Raw genomic sequence first — 19374 nt, 5'->3', positions numbered from 1 at the left:
CCTTGGATGCTTCCTGAGGAAGACACCCAGAGTAACCTTCTCCACTTTTGCAAGTGAAATGAAGGGCTTAGGCATGCAGGCTCCACTGTAAACAGCTGCTTCAGAAGAACTTTCCCAATCACATCAATGGAGCAACTACAGCCATAGTCTAACAAGGTGTGTCTCAGGCTGCAGGCGAGTTAACAAGCAGGCAGGAAATATTTTTGTCCATGTTGGCACCTTCCATCAATGGCCCTATATAACAACTTTTCCAAGAAACCTACCCCCCCCCCCCCCCCACACACACACAACAGCATCATTTGTGAACACCATAAATCATGACACAAAATACAAACAATACCATAACAGTCACAAGAGTTACCCCTTCCTAACCCTACCCCCCTTCATCAACCGAAGTTGGTCATGAGGAAGAAAAAAGGGGGGTCAGCTTTGCTCTGGAAAGGTATTCATTCCTCCACACCTTTGAGTTCCCCTCCATCTCCCCAAGGAACAATTATACCAGGCAGTCACCACTGCTCCTTGTGATTCTACCAAGGAGGTGAAAGATACATGTTGTACCTCTTCTACCTCCCAGTTCTACTACAGTCAAGCCCTGGGTAGCACTGGAAGTAAGCTCCTCAAATAACCAAGAAGGGGGGAGCACTGCTTCATTCTGAAGAGATGCCCTCTTCTTCCAGCACACAAAACGAGAGGATCATTGTCAGACTGGTGGTGGTTTCTTAAACTCAACATCCCCTTCATCAACCAAGCTTTCATTACTGAATCAGCAGGGAGAAACAAGTAAAGAGTTTGTTCGCAAAAACCGATAAGTCCATATTTGCCAAATGGAGATATTTGCGATTAAAGATCAAGAAAAATAATGAGAATAATAAGAAAATTTTTGCTTCTTTTGACCATAACTTCAAAAATGTACCTTTATATCACACTGATCAATATATCATTTAAAAGGTATTATTTTGTACTTTATGACAGAGACCATACTTCAAAATCTGTAAAAATGGACTTATCGGTTTTTGCGAACAAACTCTTCAAGTGCAGGCCAATCAAGCTCTATCACACGTTTGCATGGTTTATAATGTGGACATTTATCACTGTTACACAGGAGAGATTCAATGATCATTTGGAGACAAATTTCTCCTGACCCTAAATATTGATGGCAAATACTCAAACTTTTATAACTTTGAACATCAAATTGTAGCAAAAATATCACTCCTTGGCTGATTCCATCTAAGCAATGGTATCGAGGGTTCAAATAATCAATATGGTCTTGGTCTTGTATAGCATGGTCTAGACTTGGTATAGCACTGTAATGGTAAAATCTTGAAGTGGTAAGGTCTCAAAGTGGCACAGTATTGATGAAATAGTATCGAAAGATAAGAATATTGAAATAGTATACATAGGCTTATACAATATTGAAATGACATGCTGATTAGATGGTACAATACAGCTTGTTTAGTAGGATGCCTTCAAAGGCTTATTTCATGATAATTCTATTTTGCCAAAGAGACATAACAATATTGCAATTATAGGAGCTAGGTGGCAGGGAGAACCAAATAAGTTGTGATTTGTGACAAGTCATCAGGAAGGAAAACGAAGAACCTCCCTCTCACCACCTTAGGCCTCTCAAAGTCGGGGAAAATATCGATGGCGAGTCAGCTATAATCAAGTTCTGGGATCAAGGAAGAGATGTAAGTCAAGACTACTGCTTGTGGCGTTGCAAGTCACGTGTTGTCTCAAAATATTGATCGGCGGAGACGGGGATCGATAATCTCTCACACGCCGCTCCTTCACAGATTATGCATGTTGCTCGATTTACCGATTCCCATCTTCATTATACCCTTCAGAAACGCCAGCGTCATCCTCACGCCTTCTATTTCATTTCTCCTACGATGCATCTTCTTCGACCTGTGCACCCTACCATGCCCCTTGCGGAAGCTGTCTATCATCCCAGCCCGCCCGTCTGTCTGTCTGTCTGTCTGTCTGTTTGTCTATTGACAAGTCTGTTTTGATGGCGACATCATCTTTTTTTAATCTATTCCTTTGAGCTATATAGATGCCCAACAGAAAAGAAGGGGGGAGGTATACACCTCTATGCATTTTGCAAGCATAATGACCGCCCATAACTGCCCCTCCATTCCTAAACCCTCCTATGTTTCCTCTCCCATATCTTTCATTCATCAACTCTCCATCCACATTGCCTTTATCATGGAGTGATCAACAAGTAATCTACCAGTAGCTGCAATCTTTTCTTTTCTGTGCCAACAGATCTTTAAAGCTACACATATGAATGTCAAGTTAATGCCCTATTGCATATCAACCAAAAATTTTGAAGTCTCTCTGGACCCCTAATGTCTAATAACATTCAAATACACTGATAAAATCCTCAAATTTCATAGCCCGCACAATAAGCTTGAGTATGAGATACAGTAAAGAAAGAAGAACAGATTAGAGTGAATTGGTTAGAGTCTGGCCAACATGCAAAATGAAAAGGTTTACCCTTGGACTTTCACAGAGCAAATTCACCTGCATCTTACAGTGACAGCTCACATGTGTTTGCGATCAAACATGATCGATGGGACAAACTTATTCAATTGCTTTCTAGAAACCACAACCGAAAATAATGCCCAGAGGAAAAGAGCCAGAAATGAAGAGTACAGGAAGGGAGAGACTCTCAGGAGGAACTCTCTCTTGAGTACGATAAAACAAACTTGGCTGATCCATGGAGGAGGAAATTGGCAAAAAACAAAAACAGAATAACTGATGAATTGACTCGTAGGTTCTCACGCCACTACAAAAATCAAAGTCACTTTCTCAACCACTTTTCAGTTATCCTGACAACCATAAATGATGTATGCAAAGCACAAGATGTTTTCTTCTTCACTTTTGCACCACACAAAACATTAAAGCTTAGGCCCTTTAGACCTTATTTTTCAATGAGGAAGAAAAGATTTGGAATTCAAGTTTACCTAGGTTTTTATATTTTCTTTTTTTGGGGGGAGGGGGGAGGGGAACACTAACCATTCAACCATCTTTCCCCCTAAGGAATGGGTCCCTTCAAAGTAGGGTTATCATCCATTTTAGTGAAGACAAAGTACAAGGTAGTGAAGTTTATGGACCACCATGATGCCCACAACTCCCAAACAGGGCAAAAGCCATCACAGTCCATGGCTGATTTTGGCCGAACATTTAAATGTTAGTGGCAAATATTGCAACTTCCTACGAATATCATTAAAGATGTGTATTACACTGTGACAGACTGCTATTCACATGCACAGAAACTTAACTGACATAGGCACTAAACAGGACCCGTGCTTAAAATCAAACAGAACACAAGGACTGTTTCCTTTTCTCACCAGCTGTCCAAGATTTAGTTTGTTCATGTTTTTCACACTGTCATGATGGATGCTGCCAACATTCACGCATCATGATAAGAGATCTTCCACGAGCAATCAGGGAGATGTTTGTCTGTTGCATGCATGTCAATAGACTGGGTCTAGGGCAAGTACCCTCTGGGCAATTACACCCTTCCCCAAGCCCTAATCCTAATCCTGAACCTATAATCCTAATCAGGGGAGGATCCAGGAATTCTGTAAAGGGGAGGCGCAACTAATATTTCTGGTGCCACTTCAGCCAACCAGGGTTTTATTTCATTTTTTTCTTTTTATTTCTTTTGTTTTAAAACGAAAAATAAAGGGAGGCGTGCACCGGTTGCGCCCCCCTCTGGATCCGCCACTGCTAATCCTGAACCTATAATCCTAACCCTAACCCACACTCCTAATCCTAAACCTAACCCTAACCCTAATCTTTACTCTAACCTTTTAATATCACTAACAAGTATTTAGCAGGGGGGTGGGGGGGGGATTGCCCTCTGGGGGTAATTGCCAGGATACGCAATAGACTGACATACTTCCCAAATCAGGGAAATTTTCTATATTTTTTGGTCAAGTCAAGAAGAGAACAAATTTTCAGGATATGCCTCCTGCACAATGAGGGAGACTAGACATATGCTATTGTGACTGATTTGAATGTTGCCAAAACTGAAAATACAAAGATCACAAGTTTCCAGTGTTTATATATGCATATATACCGTACCAAGGTCTGGGTGCATTCGTTGGAGTAGGATTCAATACCATCTCTTGTCACAAACTTCCATTTGCCATGGTCATGCAAGCATGAAGGACTTTCTCTCCCAGGCTAGCACACACAAATGTACAAACACCCACGAGGGATTTGAGAAAATGTGGACATTCCTTAGGATTACACTTCTTCCTCTCCATTTCTCTTCTTTCTTTTACTTCAATTTCCTTTTTTTCTTTCCTTCCTTCCATTTTCAGCCAGTTGTCGATCTTGAAGGTAGTAGAGGTAGTAGAAAATATTAGCTAGCCCTAGAGAGGACTTCTAACATTTCAGAGGCAGGTAAATAGAACCGGCTCAGCTGCTGACCTTTCGTGACCTCTGCTTGACCTACGACATGACCCTTGGTCGCTAAACTAAACACTCCCACCCCCTCACTCCAAGTACCGTGCCAGTGATTCTTCAAAAGGTGGTGGGGACCGACAAGTTCCCTTCAAAGTTGTCCATTTACCTAAGACCATCTGTTTATAGCAAAATGTGGCATTCACATATTGAATATATCATAGTTTCAATGACAACTTTCTACTACTTCCAATATTTTCATTTGAGAAAGTGGTAGAATCCATGCTGCCCGTACGAGCAGCGCTAGCTTGAATGTTAATGAAATCTCTCAAAAGTGGTAGTCTACCATCAAATGCAGTAGGTTTGGCAAGTTTGTATGAAAATCCTATGTGTATCATGATATTGGCCCAAATTCCAGCTTAAAAATATGATTATTTTTCAATCAAATACTTTATCATCTATGTCAGTGTGTGTTCACCAAAATATGAAGAGTTTGTTTGCAAAAACCGCTAAGTCCATATTTGCCAAAAGGAGATATTTGCGATTAAAAGTCAAGAAAAATAAAGAGAATAATAAGAAAATGTTTGCTTCTTTTGACCATAACTTTGAAAATGTACCTTTATATGTAGTGACCAATATATCATTTAAAAGGTATTATTTTGTACTTTATGACAGAGACTGTACGTCAAAATCTTCAAAAATGGACTTATCAGTTTTTGCGAACAAACTCTTCATATTCATCTACATGATAATTCGGAACAGGCTCCATTACATGTTTCCTATCCCATCATGCACCACTACAATAATTAGAGAGCACATGTTCTACAGCACTGTCTGGCATGTACTAATTACCACAGTTAATCAGTGTAAGTTTCTGAGTTCACCCATAGAATTTATACATAGCACACCTGGATCCTACAATCAACAAGTTCAAAATGTCTCGCTTTTTGGCTCTCAGGCTGTGGAATATTTTCCCTGGCGCAAGTTAACACAATCAACCAAAGAAAGCATTTATACAATTCGAGATATTGGACCATTAATGCCATGAACACATGATGGATGCTGCTCATAAGTGTCACAGGTTGATCCCAATCAGCATTCCACTGGCATGACTGAACTATTTAAGCACCTATTGGTTTCCCAGAACATCAACTTCTCAACTTCTACTCACTAAAGTGAGCGGTAAATGTCACACTATTTTGCGTGGGTAAAGACCAAAGTGCATTTACAGTGATTGAATTACACACTAGGGTGATACCGGATTGAAATGGATCAGGTAAATAAACATATTTTCACACAGCAGCCCACCCAATTACTGTAAAAGAGGAAATTTTCACACATTTTTCACGACCAGAAACTAGCGCGAAAAGAAAAGCATGTGAATATTTTTGCTTGTTTTATGTACCACTACATAATGTCTTGATTCTGCAGAATTAAAAACACGCACAATTGATCGTACTCGGCGGAGTGCAAAAAAGTACTTGCGCAAAAATACTGTAAAACGAGGAATGTTCGCTTGCATTTTAATTTCGCGAATTTTGCGAGAGCCAAGCTTCGCTAAATTGAAATGCACGCGAAAGTTCTTGTCTACACTATATACATTGGATGCCAGGGGCAGTTCGCGAAAATTTCATGCCGCAAAAAAAGGCCGTCGGCTCCAATTCGCGAAAAACGCATGCCGCGAATATATCATGTTTTACAGTATCCACTTTTACAGTAATACCCACATGCTCACAGACACATTCTAAAGACTGCAGCAGAAGGTTGAGGGATTTCCTGACAGGCAGCTACACGTATATGGGTAGTTCAGTTGTGAAAGGGTTAACCCGTTGAGGATGTGCTGATATTGCTATAACAAGCATTTCTCATAGACACCTGCCCAAGTATACTCGGACCGGTCTTCAACGGGTTAAAGGTGTGTACAGTTCTGGTTGAGGTGAGGATTTAGCTTTGAAAGTTTTGCGAGATATTCAGAAACCACTCTATGAGATGTCAAAGAGCATGCAATTCTTAGGGGTATCAAAAGTTTATTTGATAAAAATCGGTTTTGAAATGACCGAGATATCCAAAATCAAGATGAAACAAAGAGATCCTAATTAAAGGTGTAGCCTGTCGCCTTTTATTATTGTCACTTTTTTGGATATCTCAGCCTTTTGAAAACCAATTTTCATCAAATAAGTGTTGAATCCTACTTAAAATTACATGCTCTTTCATATTTCATAAGAGGTTTCTCATTATCTCACTTAGGAATGTTCAAAACATGAATCCCCACCTCAACTAGTACTGTACAGTCCCTTTAAGATGGTGTGAGGAGTCAGAGATGTTGCATTAGCAACTGACAAAGAGCAGATGCTCACTGAAGCATGAGTTTCATCTCCAAGACACTACCATTCGGCAAATACCAAATCTATCCTGCTATTCCCTCGTGAACAATTAGGTCTACGGCAAAGTTAGAAATTTTCGCATGCACTTCTGCAAATTTTGTAAGGAGCAAGTTCGGGGAAGTACAATGCACACAAAAGTTAATGTCTACCCAATGCATTGAATGTCAGCGGCAACTTGTGAAAGTTTTATGGGGCGAAAAATGCTATCGGCTCCAACTCGGGAAAGTTTCATGTTGCAAATAATTCTGGTTTTAGAGTAGGTTATTGGAATAAAGATAAAAGATCCATTCTGAGATCAAGATTATGAACAAGTGTTCCAGTTTAGTCCATGGTCCTCTTTGAATGTAAAAGCCAGATATTCCATTAGTAACTCACCACAGAACCAGATGGGACTGCGCATAGTCCACATTTATATTTATGGTCCACATTTATATCATATGATATATCTATCATTCACAACCTTCACTACATGAACCAGAACAGTACAGGGCTTGTTAATTGTATGCAATTACCCACACTTCTGTTACTCGCAGACCTATCAACAGAGATAGTTTATGGCTAGGCAACGAAATGAAAAAAAGCATTCCAAGCTGGACTATGGACCACGTTGTGACTTTAACCAAAAAACATTCAACTAATACAAATATAGAGCCGGATTTTGAGTGTAATCTTCCATGACGCATGGGCTCTCCCTCGTGGCACCCTAAGGCCATTGGTGGATCTATCCCTTTGAACACCTCGAGGGCTTCTATCTCTATCATCAATGATGAATTCCAATATGTCCATAAAAAAATACTCATGTTTCCCGAGGACATGAAATAAAAATACATTTTCTCATTCTCCATGAGCTCATCTGGCAAAAATGTATTATGTGTGATGCTAGCGTTGGGTAACACCGCATATCAGAAGTGTCACGTACCCATCTAGATTGACATCTACGGCTGAAATTTGTCACAATTGAGTTAGCGTGAAATGAGCTAGAAAGCCATCAGATGGGCACGTTTCCAGAGATCAAACCATCACAGGGAATATTATATGACATTCACAGCTTGGTCCACTGACACATTCTGTTCCTTGCAAAATATCAACAGCATTCTTTAGAGAGCAGAGTGACTTATGTCCCTCTTGATCACTGGCTCTGTCTGATACTGTTCACAAAAGGTTAAAGACTCTAGACTACTTAACTCCTTCTGCGCCAGGGACTTTGGACTAGGTGTAAAACACTACTGAGTTTTTTGTGCCATTCAGCACTCAAACCTCATAAAGAGTTAACACTCAGATGGCTCACTTTGAGAAATTGTCAAACTCTGAGCACTGATTCAGCTATACGACGATGCTCAAAATACATGAAAAAACACTCCAGCATGCAAAAACTCAATGTCCTTATTCCAACACTGTTGTCTCTTTTAAAAAAAATTGAGTGTATTCGAATTCACTCATAGGTTTTTACTTCTTTGAAGCACTTGACATCAATGTTTAACCCCAATTTTTTGTTTTATGTCATATATCGACAATATAGAGGCTCTTGTGGCACATAGGACTATTGAGCAATGTTTGTTTCCTTTGTTTTCACTGGAAACATTGTTTAACATATACCTTTAAGCCAGAGATTGGATGTCAAAGAAACATTTGAAGAATTTACAGAGGAGACATCAATGTCCTAATCTCTCAAGGGTAACGTGAGTGTAGATTAAAGTCAAGAAAATTTCAGAAACAAACATCTGATAATACATTGTCTGAAATATCCTCTGAAATCTAACACAGAGACTCAATTCATTTGCAATATATCTAAAAATGAGCATAAGTGAAATTAAATGTGATACACATAATTCATGTGACTTTATCTAAAACTATAACAATTATTTTTTGATATTTCAGCAAAAGTTCTTTGCATGATTCAGTGTTCTTAAATTGCTTTAATTAATACATTGGATTCATGGTCAGCACATGACTGAAACCAGCCTGCACATATTGAATGAAGTTGTCTTCCACTTTATTACAAAACAAGCATGATGAAAACATATTTTGAGTAAATGTAATATATTTTGAGCAAATCTTGTCACTCTCTTCTGCGGCTTGATTTCAACAGGAACACAGCCTTTAAGAGGACGATATGACGCTTGTCACCAACTGCTTGTCGCCATGTGCAAAAGACATCAGACAGGGATCACGGGACTCCCAGCTATTAATGACACCTAACGAGGACATGCTTGACAGGGAAGGAACAGAAAATGAGAAATGCTTGCTCTGACATTAGGTTTCCTCTCGAAGGAGTTTCCTTTCCATTCTTCAGAGAAACATGTCATTGAAGACGGAGCTGGCCTGGTATTCCGCACTTCAGTTCAAGGAACTTCAGATAATTTAAAGGTGACGGCCAACTTTCATATCAACACGTCACAAAAATAAAGTTTCCAACACAATTGAACAACTTGGAAGAGAGTGTTAACAGTTCTACGGTGCACATACTTCCTTTTTCCATAATCATACGATCATGCAGTGAGGAAAAACTCAAAAACTTTTATTCAAATGATTGTAGATGAACTTTAAAAGAATGTATGCCTGTTTGCAACAGTCCATATCATACCATGAAACATGATTTATGGGCAGTAAATGGTCATCACTCTCTCATTCAATCATTGAGCTAAATCTCATTTTATGGATCTTCTGTTTTTACTTTCACATATTTCACAAGGAGTGCTTCTATCTCCCATGTCAGTCTGTTTCTCTGTCTCTTCTTGGCATAAAACCTCTCCTCAAATTTTATGTTCTCTGAGGTATTCCAACAGCAGTGAACTGGATCACTGCCCATGAAAACACTACTTTGTGTCTGATGACGTTCATGTTGAACTTCACCAAGCGCCCTGTGCCAAATGGACTGGTTAGGCAAGGATTGTCCAACCTCAACATAGATTTTTCATATCTTTGCCTGGCCATTGCCACTGGTGTTGTCTGCTTGAGGCTTCCTGTAAAAATCTTTCAAAATCAAATGGAACAGATAGTGAAATCTTTTAAATATAAGAAGAATTGTTTTTAGAGAGATATATCTTTTTAATGCATATTAAATAATAATCATGATTATGGTTATTTAGATGTTACAAGTTTAGAGGTGAGATAATTGAGTAACATCTCAGAAAATCTCTGTTAAAACAATGTCAAATTTTTATCATCATTTGTTTCATTTACCTGATCTGTTCATTGCATTTTTATCTGCCAACATAAATGTTCCCTTCAAAACTCTTTTAGCCTACTTCTCTCTCTTCTTCAATTTCTTTTCTCTCTCTCCCTCTTTCTTTTTCCCTGTCTCCCTTCTAAAACTCTTGCTCCCAATTAATCTCTTAGTCCATTTCGTTTAAATCATTTCTCTTATGTCCCCATCTTCACTATGATCTAGGAGTACAAATGTAGTAGGATTTTCTCCAGCACTGCCCCTCAGCACTAGACTGTACAATAGTATTCAAAGACGCCATAGTACTAAACAGCCCTCTTTTTGGTTTGGAGCCATATGTACACATATGTCCATATGCTCTATTGAAACGCTTTGTTTTCAAAACGCACTAGGTGACTCTCGTCCAATGCGATTGCAATACAAATGTCTATGGGAGCACAACCAACAATTTGTTCATAGCATAACAGTACACAAATTGACTAGCGCGATTGCACTCAACCAAATAAAATTTCATTTAATCTTATTTCGTATATAAAACAGATATGGACTGCTTTCATTCAGGGCATTGTTGATATTATTGCAAGTAGTCCATATACGTATACTATCAAACAACTGTAGCAGAAGACTTTCAAATGACCTGTGCACTTTAACAAACTGTTGCATATGGCCAAAAATATCAAGCGTGCATACATATTAATTCAGTAGAGGAGAAAGCACTTTATGCATAATATAACTCCTCAAGACAAGAAGAGATTGTTCCTCAGTTTTTGTAAGCAATTTGCAGGCTTCAGCAGGGAGATGTCTGCATCGTCAAGGATGAGCATCTCCACGGCAACACAGAGGCATCCAAACATGATTTACTCCAATGAAGATGCGACCTTGATACGAATTAACTCCAAATGGCGCTGTCTTTTCCCCAATGTGACCTGAGGAGTATCTATGTAGGCTGAATGAAACATCACATTCTGATCCTATAAACTGATTTCTACCAATGCAATGCTGTACTGCCTACAACCAGACAACCATTGGCTAACTGGAGGTAAAATAACAAGGTTCTGCCTTGATTTTGAAAATTTCACTTGTCCATATACCCCGATCCAAACACAAAGATTATTTTTACATGATGAACACATGCCCCCCCCCCCCCCAATATCCCATCTGGCTGTATCTTTGTAATTTCTTTTTTATGTAAAATGGTTGCAAAACCCAGGTTTGCCCTCTATGCAACTGATGGAGGCTTAAAGTATCTGGATGAAATGAGTTACGCTGATTACATAATTATAAGATAAATTTCATTCTTATATCATTCACATCATCAACAACACTGATCAATTCAGTGCTTTAATATTTACATTGATGTAGACCTATTTGTAAATCAGTTGCAATGAAAACAACTCAATGTAAGAATTTCATCAATTTGAATAATTACTCAGTACCTGCTGCATGCTACAAGAATTAGAACAAATACTTGCTGTCGGGCAAAAGATCAGAAGGTCCAGAGGTTTGAATCCTGCTCGAGTATGTATACCCATGATTTGTTTTATCATGGCTACTACTGAAAACACTGATCAATTCAGTGCTTATTTATGCCAATGTGGGGCAATTTGTCAATCAGTTGCAATAAAAACAACTCAATGCAAGAATTTCATAAATGAATGAACGAACAAATAAATGAATGAATAAATGGATGAATAAAAGTAAAATAATTAACTGGAAAAATCTAAGGCATACTTACGTAAGTCGTGCATACTGTATGAAGGGCAAGTTGTGCTGTCCTGTATTAATCTGCCAAAGTGGGCGTTGTAAACAGCTATCACCTGGTTCTTCCCCTGGCAGTATATGTTCATGTGTTTTTGTTCACATGTTTCTATATTTATAAATTGATCTGCAGATTTGGGGAACACAATGGAAAGAGAGAGGAAACAAAAACAAATGAATAATGCAGAAAATGTTGCAAAAGGATATGTGGTAAAATATATATAACAACACATCAAATGGTGCTCTCTTCCTATCAATGTCACAAAGAATTGAGTTCATATCGTCTTTACTCACAATACACTTTTTTTTTTGGTATTGATGTGCAATAAACTATGTTCACATGGGCAACTCAAAGTTGACATATCAGATACCAAAACAAAGGGGGAAAAGTCTCTCTTTGCTTGTGTTACTCTTTACTAAATTCTTCAAGTAAAATCTATAAAAAAAAAAAAACTGTCAATAATATTCCCCATATTGAATAACTATCAACTGACACAAAATGCCTTATTTAGGAGCCCACATTCCAAAACTTCTTGAGATCAGTTTCCCATGAAATTCTCTCATGATGCATATTTGAATACAACAATCTAGCTTATTCATTAATATGAATGAAAAATGAAGAGAGAAACTCTCAAAAAATGCTGTTCTACTCCTCTGACTCAAAACTGCCTTGACACGAACCTTCGCATTCTTTGACATTCCAGACCCCGTTAACTGTGCCAGTTTCCACATTTTAAGAACTTGCTCAAACAAGCTAATCCCATTCAGGAACGTTGACAGAAGAAAAGATTCTCTATGGTAATACCCCTAAATGTGTGTGAGCACGGTCTATTTATTCTGCTATTATACTCTGTGTCGTGAGCCGCATACAAAGCCGCAAGCCACCCATACAACCAACAGCCATAGAAATGGGTATAATAACCCAGAAATTCAGAAACTGACTCTGTGTATGAGGAAACATTGATCACACTGAAAGCCACTCTTCAGCAAATTGTTGCTTGAGGTCAACGTCCTCATCGGGTACACCAATAAATTTCCTCAGTTATTTCTATTAGGCCCTATAGCATTTTGCTGGGACATAGAGGCAAAGTTCACTAAAAAATGCACTTGAATGGAAAATCACATTTTTGTTCACTCTTAAGCAAAAATGCCATTTCACCAAATGGGGATCTTCTGATTCAATTACCAGTATAATCATCAAAGTGAGGTTCTTTCTTTTCTCAACATGCTTCACATTTTTCCCAAAAATTCTCATCAAAGTTTATCACACACATATACAGGGAACACAATTTGATTATTCTCCTTTCTTTTTTAGCTAAAACCAGACTGATGTTAAAGGGATAGTGTAGTTTTGGTTGAGACATGACTTCAGGTTTCTAATCTTTAGGTGAGATAATGAGAAAACCTCTTATGAAATATGGATGAGCATGTAATTCCAAGAGGAATACAATGTTTATTTGATGAAAATTTGTTTTGAAATGGCTGAGACATCCAAAACAAAGCAATACTAATAAAAGGTGGGACCCATCTTTTATTAGGATCGCTTTCTGTTTTTATTTTGTTTTTGGATATCTCAGCCATTTCAAAACCTATTTTCATCAAATAAACTTTGAATACCTCCTAGAATGGTGTACCCTGTAACATTTCATAAGTGGTTTCTCAGTCTCGCAAGAAGTTAAAAGCTCAATCTTCATCTCCACCAATACCATACCATTCCTTTAAGTCAAGAAGGTGCGTTCAAAATACTCATTCCTTCATGCTATCATCTCAGCTTTTGAATTTTGTTCTCAAGTACATGTTACAACAACAAAGTAGCATTCGCTCTTAAAATAAAGATAGAAACTGTCATAATATGTGCTCGTTTTCCTTTAGGCAAAATCATATTTCACTGCACAGACACAGATATATAATTTGGGGCTTTTCACACTTTCAGTTTAACTTCAAGTTTTCAAGATGATATCACCAAGGCCAACCCCATGATAAACACTATTGATTTGACAAATATTGATAATGTCAATGGTTATCATTATAATTTTTCTATGAATAAAAAGCTTGCTCTCTCTTTAAAACAAACATAGGAAGATTAACTTTCATTTTCTCTGAAGAAAAAAAAAACTATACATAGGCCTACTTTTATATACATGTATAACACATCTACTCAGGAAAAAGGCACACCCAAATCAGGGATGGTTTTATGTTAAAATGAAAGGAAATCAAATTGTCCATTTAAAACATTGAAATCCTCATGCAATTACATCTTCTTGTGTGTGTGTGTGTGTGTGTGTGTGTGTGTGTGTGTGTGTGTGTGTGTGTGTGTGTGTGTGTGTGTGTAAGTATACATGTCTGCGTGTGTGTAAGCATTTCAAAAGATTTTATCAAAATTTATAAATTATAACTGGTGAACACAGACATAACAGGATGAAAATTGAGGGGACACTCAGTCTTGTTAAAGCAATCTGTAAACAGACAAGTATTGAATTTTAGGGAGGAAAGATATTAATCAGAAACTGATGAATTCTGAAGCTTCAGATTTGTGATAATCTTCCGTCTGCCAGACTGTATTTCCCACCAGCTTCATCATCCCATCCAGGGCATCAATGGTAGTTCCAAAGTTTGAACAACTCGCCAAGGACAGATGCTCAATTTTTCGGAAGGTATTCTTTGCATAGGCCAGACTCTCTCTTCCCCTTTGTGAGTGAGCTTGTGTCACTATCCATCAATGTCTATGGGAACAAAGGACCAATTTTCCCCAATTCATTCACAAAATGGAGTGGGGGGGGGGGGGGTTCAGACGAGGCAGAATATACCTCCATACCTCAGTACCTCAGCAGGACACAATTATCAACATGTGCACTCCCAAGTAATAACAATTCCTTTCTATTCCACGTCTGGGCCCTCTTGCACAAAAACATGCAATCACACCTAAGTCAGAAAATGCTCATGTAAATCAGGCATTAGTCAATCAGCATTGAGTATTCAGAGACTTAGCTTTGATTCTCTCACTTATGTTTAATCTTATCTCTTGGGCAACAGTGCCCTGGCTCAAGAAAATACAACATAAACCTATGCAAGTCTGGCTGTTCTGGCCTCCCCTCACGGCTCACGATATGAGCCTCTTCTTCTACCACATTCATTCAGTTCACACTTACAGCAGCATGGAGCTTAAAGGTCCTATTTACCTTTGGGAACAATGATTAAAATTTTTTTTCAAGATATGACATTTAGGCCTAATGAATATGCGTAGGTCTGTTGTACCACAGAACATCCCATCATATAAAATTTTCGCGATAAAGCCTAAAAAAAAAGGAGATACATGTATCTGTATTTTTCTCAATAACCCATAACTGTAGACAAACATTTTTATTATAACTATTCTTCACATTGTGTATATCTAACAATGGCTGTGTTTATCTAAAAACTTTCTGAGGTAGAATCACGATCCTAAACGCGTTTGAGGCATTTTCAAGGGTTAGATAAACGCAACCGTGTTTTCAAACGCGTTTAGAAACGCCGTTTTGAAACGCCTTTCAAAGGGCGTTTTGAAACACGTTTGAGACCACGATCGCCGTTCTGCGAGTAGATAAACGCAATACCGTTTTGAAACGCGTTTATATCTCAAGGTCAAATCCCAGCTGTACCCGTGTGTGCTCTCTACCCATTATTTGTGTGTGACTGAGGAGGCATGTTTGGTGGTATACAGTTGACCTTTACTACCCGGGTCAAACGGCGCAAAGCAGCTGCGCAGTGACACAACTCAAATCGCGATTGTATGATGGTTAGATAAACGCAGCTCCCCGAGAATCGCGTTTCAAACCACGTTTGCAAACACCGTTCCAAACGCGTTTTGAAACTGATTCTCTCTCTCAAGTTAGATAAACGTAGCCAATACTTAACATCGATTTTATCAATTCAAATTTTTACAGTGGTTGTTTCCATCCCTTAACGCACATTTAAGAACTATTTTAAAGCACTAATGCTGAGTTTTTGTTTCATCTGTAAATGGTTAATTATGCCTTTAAGTTCACAATCGTTTAGGGGATTACCCTGACAGGAACAGGGAAGTCTCCCCTCCAATTCACAACAGCTTAACCATTAGAATGTTGTAGGTGTAACATTAGCTGAAAACAAGTCTCCTCTCAAGAACTGTATTACAAACGTGCTTTAGAGCAACACTTTCCTGAGGCACGGACAATAATGGGATACCATCATACTTCTCTGTCCATTTGATTGCTACAAATTCTGACCACCAGCTAAACTAGAGTGATACTAATGAATCTACCGGGCCCAAAATCACCCGCTGAAGTTCTTGATTACTGGTGCGATAAAATTCTGAATCACATAATCACATATCCATCAATGTCAATCACAGGATTTCTGTCGTATTTCTACGTTTGTCTCTCAGTCTTCCATTCTCCAGCAGTCAACCTGGGATGGTGACACGGGAGGTCACAAGTTTAATAAGTTTTGTTCCCCTTCAATCTCTAAGACCTCTGCAATTTACATGGAACATCTGCTACTTCTATCACGGCTGAATGTATCTTGCTGTTCTCTCTTAGGAGCGACCTATACGGCAACATCGGGATTTTCATCTTTCAGCTACCCGAGCTCCCGGGGATAAGTAACGGAACTGGAATAAGTCACGGAATGTGGCCTTACATGGAGAGAAAGCTGATCATAATCTTGTATCAAATTGGCCATATGCCTTCATTTGACTCCTGTCAAATGATATCGCCACATTCCAGCCCTGCAGAAAAGTTTGAGCTTCACAGGGGTCTTCTACTTGTATATGAACCTCACTTTTCAACACATCCAATTTGCACTTCAGAGCCAATCCTACCATAATCACAATTCCCCTTGTTCCTACCAACTCTACCTCTCCCCTCCCCTCTCTTCTTTTATCTTTTTTTCCCCTAATGCCAAGGGAAATAATATTTCTAGGCCTGAGGGTATAACCCTGGCAAATTCCTGGGCTAAATACATCTGAACTTGTGACAAGATTAGCGAGAGGACCAGACTTGGTTACCACTAAAGGGGCAAGAAAACAGGAATCAAACAATGTTCCTCTTTGGACACCCTGCCATCCTATACCATGCCTACATTGTATCACCCCTACCACACCTATTTCATATTACCCCTACCATGCCTACATGTATTTCATATCAACCTCATCACCTTTCCAATCCTAGTGGCCCTACATCCTGCCTCTATAACCTGTGTGCTAGCTAACACTACCTCTTGTTAGTAAGTCTTGTTACTCATCCCAAAGCTGTTCCCATGGCAACTGTATGCACCTGCAAGCTTGATGAGTCCTCTGAACAGGGGGGTGTTTCATTAATGAGTTTTTCACCGACAAATTTGCTGTCAGCCAATCAGACGCAAGGATTTCAGTAGCTTTTAACAGTTGTCAGTGTAAATCACTGACAAAAAGTTTTATGAAACGGTCCCCAGGACTCTTTATCCTACCCCTCCTTCGTGCCATCAGAAAGAAAAGAATACCATTCTTTCATTTAAAAGAACGTATAACTTTTAGGTTTTTTTAGCAATCTTGCACTTGCAATGAGTATCTCATGTACTGCCCTACACAGTGGCCATTCCACAATTTGCACAATTAATCTGTGATATTCAGCTGTACTTGAAGATGTAATGATTGGAAATTCTCCACCAGATTTCATATTAAGATGCATTCCTTCAGGTATTCTTTCACTTTAAAAGAAAAGCTGATGATAATGCAAGCACTATGAAATACAAAATTGATGATTCCGAAGGAATATCTTAATCTTTTGACCATTCACCTCCAATTTCTCTCCCATCGCACTTATAGATATTGAATATTTGCAAACCACTCGGCAGATGATCAGATCGGAGATAATGAAATGGAAAACAAATATGACCCAGCAGGGAGAGATACACAGACAGATATTTACTCTCCCTCTCTCTATATATTACTCTATCCACTTTTCCTCCCCACCATGGTATGGAGATATACAGAAGATTTCAGCTCTATCATCGGGTGATATGCTAGGTGATGCAAATTTGATGAACTTTATCTAATAATCTCATGAACCTCCCCTTGCCAAATTAAGGCTAATTCTTTGCAATTCTGAGGAATTTCCACTTTTTAGACCTGCTGAAGATTAGGTGCAGGCACAGATGTAGATTGTGCAGGTCACAGGTTTCCTGATAAAGGAATTTACGTAAATATGTAGAGTAAAGATATTGGTGATGCAAGTGTAACTATGGTGACGCGTATGTCATTAGGGAAGAAGAAAATGATATTGGTTACGTATGAATTTCAAACTGAAGGAATGAGATTTGATTTGGATGTGGATTTCATGCTGAAAAAAGTTTTGGATAACAACAAGGAGGTGTGTGAGTCAGAGGGCAGCAAATTTAAGGAGGATGCAATATCTTAAGAATGTTATATAACGGTACAGAAATAATAGGAAGTTAGCTAGCATTTATGGGCCATAAAAAATGACATCACGCAATACACCGGTAATATCAACTATGGCCAGGCTAGCTAAACTCTATAGTATTTCGATATACAAAACAAGCTACACTGCAAGCGCAATGGTGTCAAATGGTCATTGTCAGCATAAGGACCACATGTGGATGTTGCACTGCATTTAATAGTAACTAGTCACAATGTTATCACCACCGCCATATCCAAGAAAATCTATAGCAAAACAAAAAAAGACAAAAAACAGACAAACATCAAAAATCACAGTACAATTTGTATAATGTACCCACAGAGTGCTTTTTGGAGTAATTCTTTCTGACAGGTTGAACAGTTTTATATCAGGAACACTTCCACCCCCCCCCCCCACTCAAATTTCTAGGAAAAAGAAAGAGCTAATACTACAAAGGAAAAATATAAGGGAAGCAAACTGTGAAGCGTGAATGATGATTGCAAAAATGTCTGTGCAATTCCTCATGCATGAATCTGGCAACACTAAAATATTCCACATGACAACCATCCATGGTGTTATGTCGGCCTCAGACACAACATCAAAGGGAGCAAGTGAATGTTGACCTTCATTTTTTTTTTCTTTTTGGCCAAATCGCATGTTTATTTCCAAAAGCGAAATGTATGAAACACTACGAAAGAGTAAACACGATAGGGAAAAAGATTCGGTCTGAATGACCATGCCGCGCAGATCATGTCAGCTTCTGCTCTTCTTCCCATTGTTCGGTAGCAGCGATTTGCGCCCGGGCATTGAATTGGGAGCGATTGCTTGCACGCTCAACTTTAAGCATATTTGAAGAGAGTGCGAGAAACGGCCCCATTTTCTGACGCTTTCTGGATGAAAGCTAGACAGAATGCTACACTAGAGCCATTGAATGAATTGACATTTGCAGTGTATGTGTGTCTTGTCACTTACAATATAACAGACTCCGCTTTGCAGCTTTCTCTTCATTTTCAGATTCAGCTCCCCTTCTTTTTTAGTTTGAGAGCTCTCCTCAAAAATACATATCAAGGCCGCGTTTGCTGTTTTGCACAAGGAACCTCAACCTCAAACCAGATCCTAAACTGTGTATGATATTGAATTTACTTCGGTAAATAACATCATAAAACTTAGGAACAGGAGGTTTTAAGTACAATACCCTCCAGAAGAAGTACCTGCAAATTCTATTTGTAGGAATTCCACA

The 19374-nt window shown here is 38.7% G+C and overlaps 1 protein-coding gene across 1 annotated transcript in view; it reads right to left on the bottom strand.

The window, feature by feature from the left end:
• Positions 1-19374, bottom strand: part of LOC139719735 (uncharacterized) — a 146358-nt gene that overhangs the window by 53100 nt on the left and 73884 nt on the right. Inside the window, exon 4 of the mRNA XM_071631125.1 lies at positions 11702-11851. Coding sequence (XP_071487226.1) covers positions 11702-11851 — 150 coding nt within the window. The remainder of the gene's footprint in view (positions 1-11701; positions 11852-19374) is intronic.

The sequence above is a fragment of the Diadema antillarum genome, unplaced genomic scaffold, assembly GCF_040938485.1.
Source record: "Diadema antillarum isolate AM-2024a unplaced genomic scaffold, OU_Dant_1.0 scf00000114, whole genome shotgun sequence".
Lineage (NCBI taxonomy): Eukaryota > Metazoa > Echinodermata > Echinoidea > Diadematoida > Diadematidae > Diadema > Diadema antillarum.
This window is presented reverse-complemented; position numbering and strand designations above follow the sequence as displayed.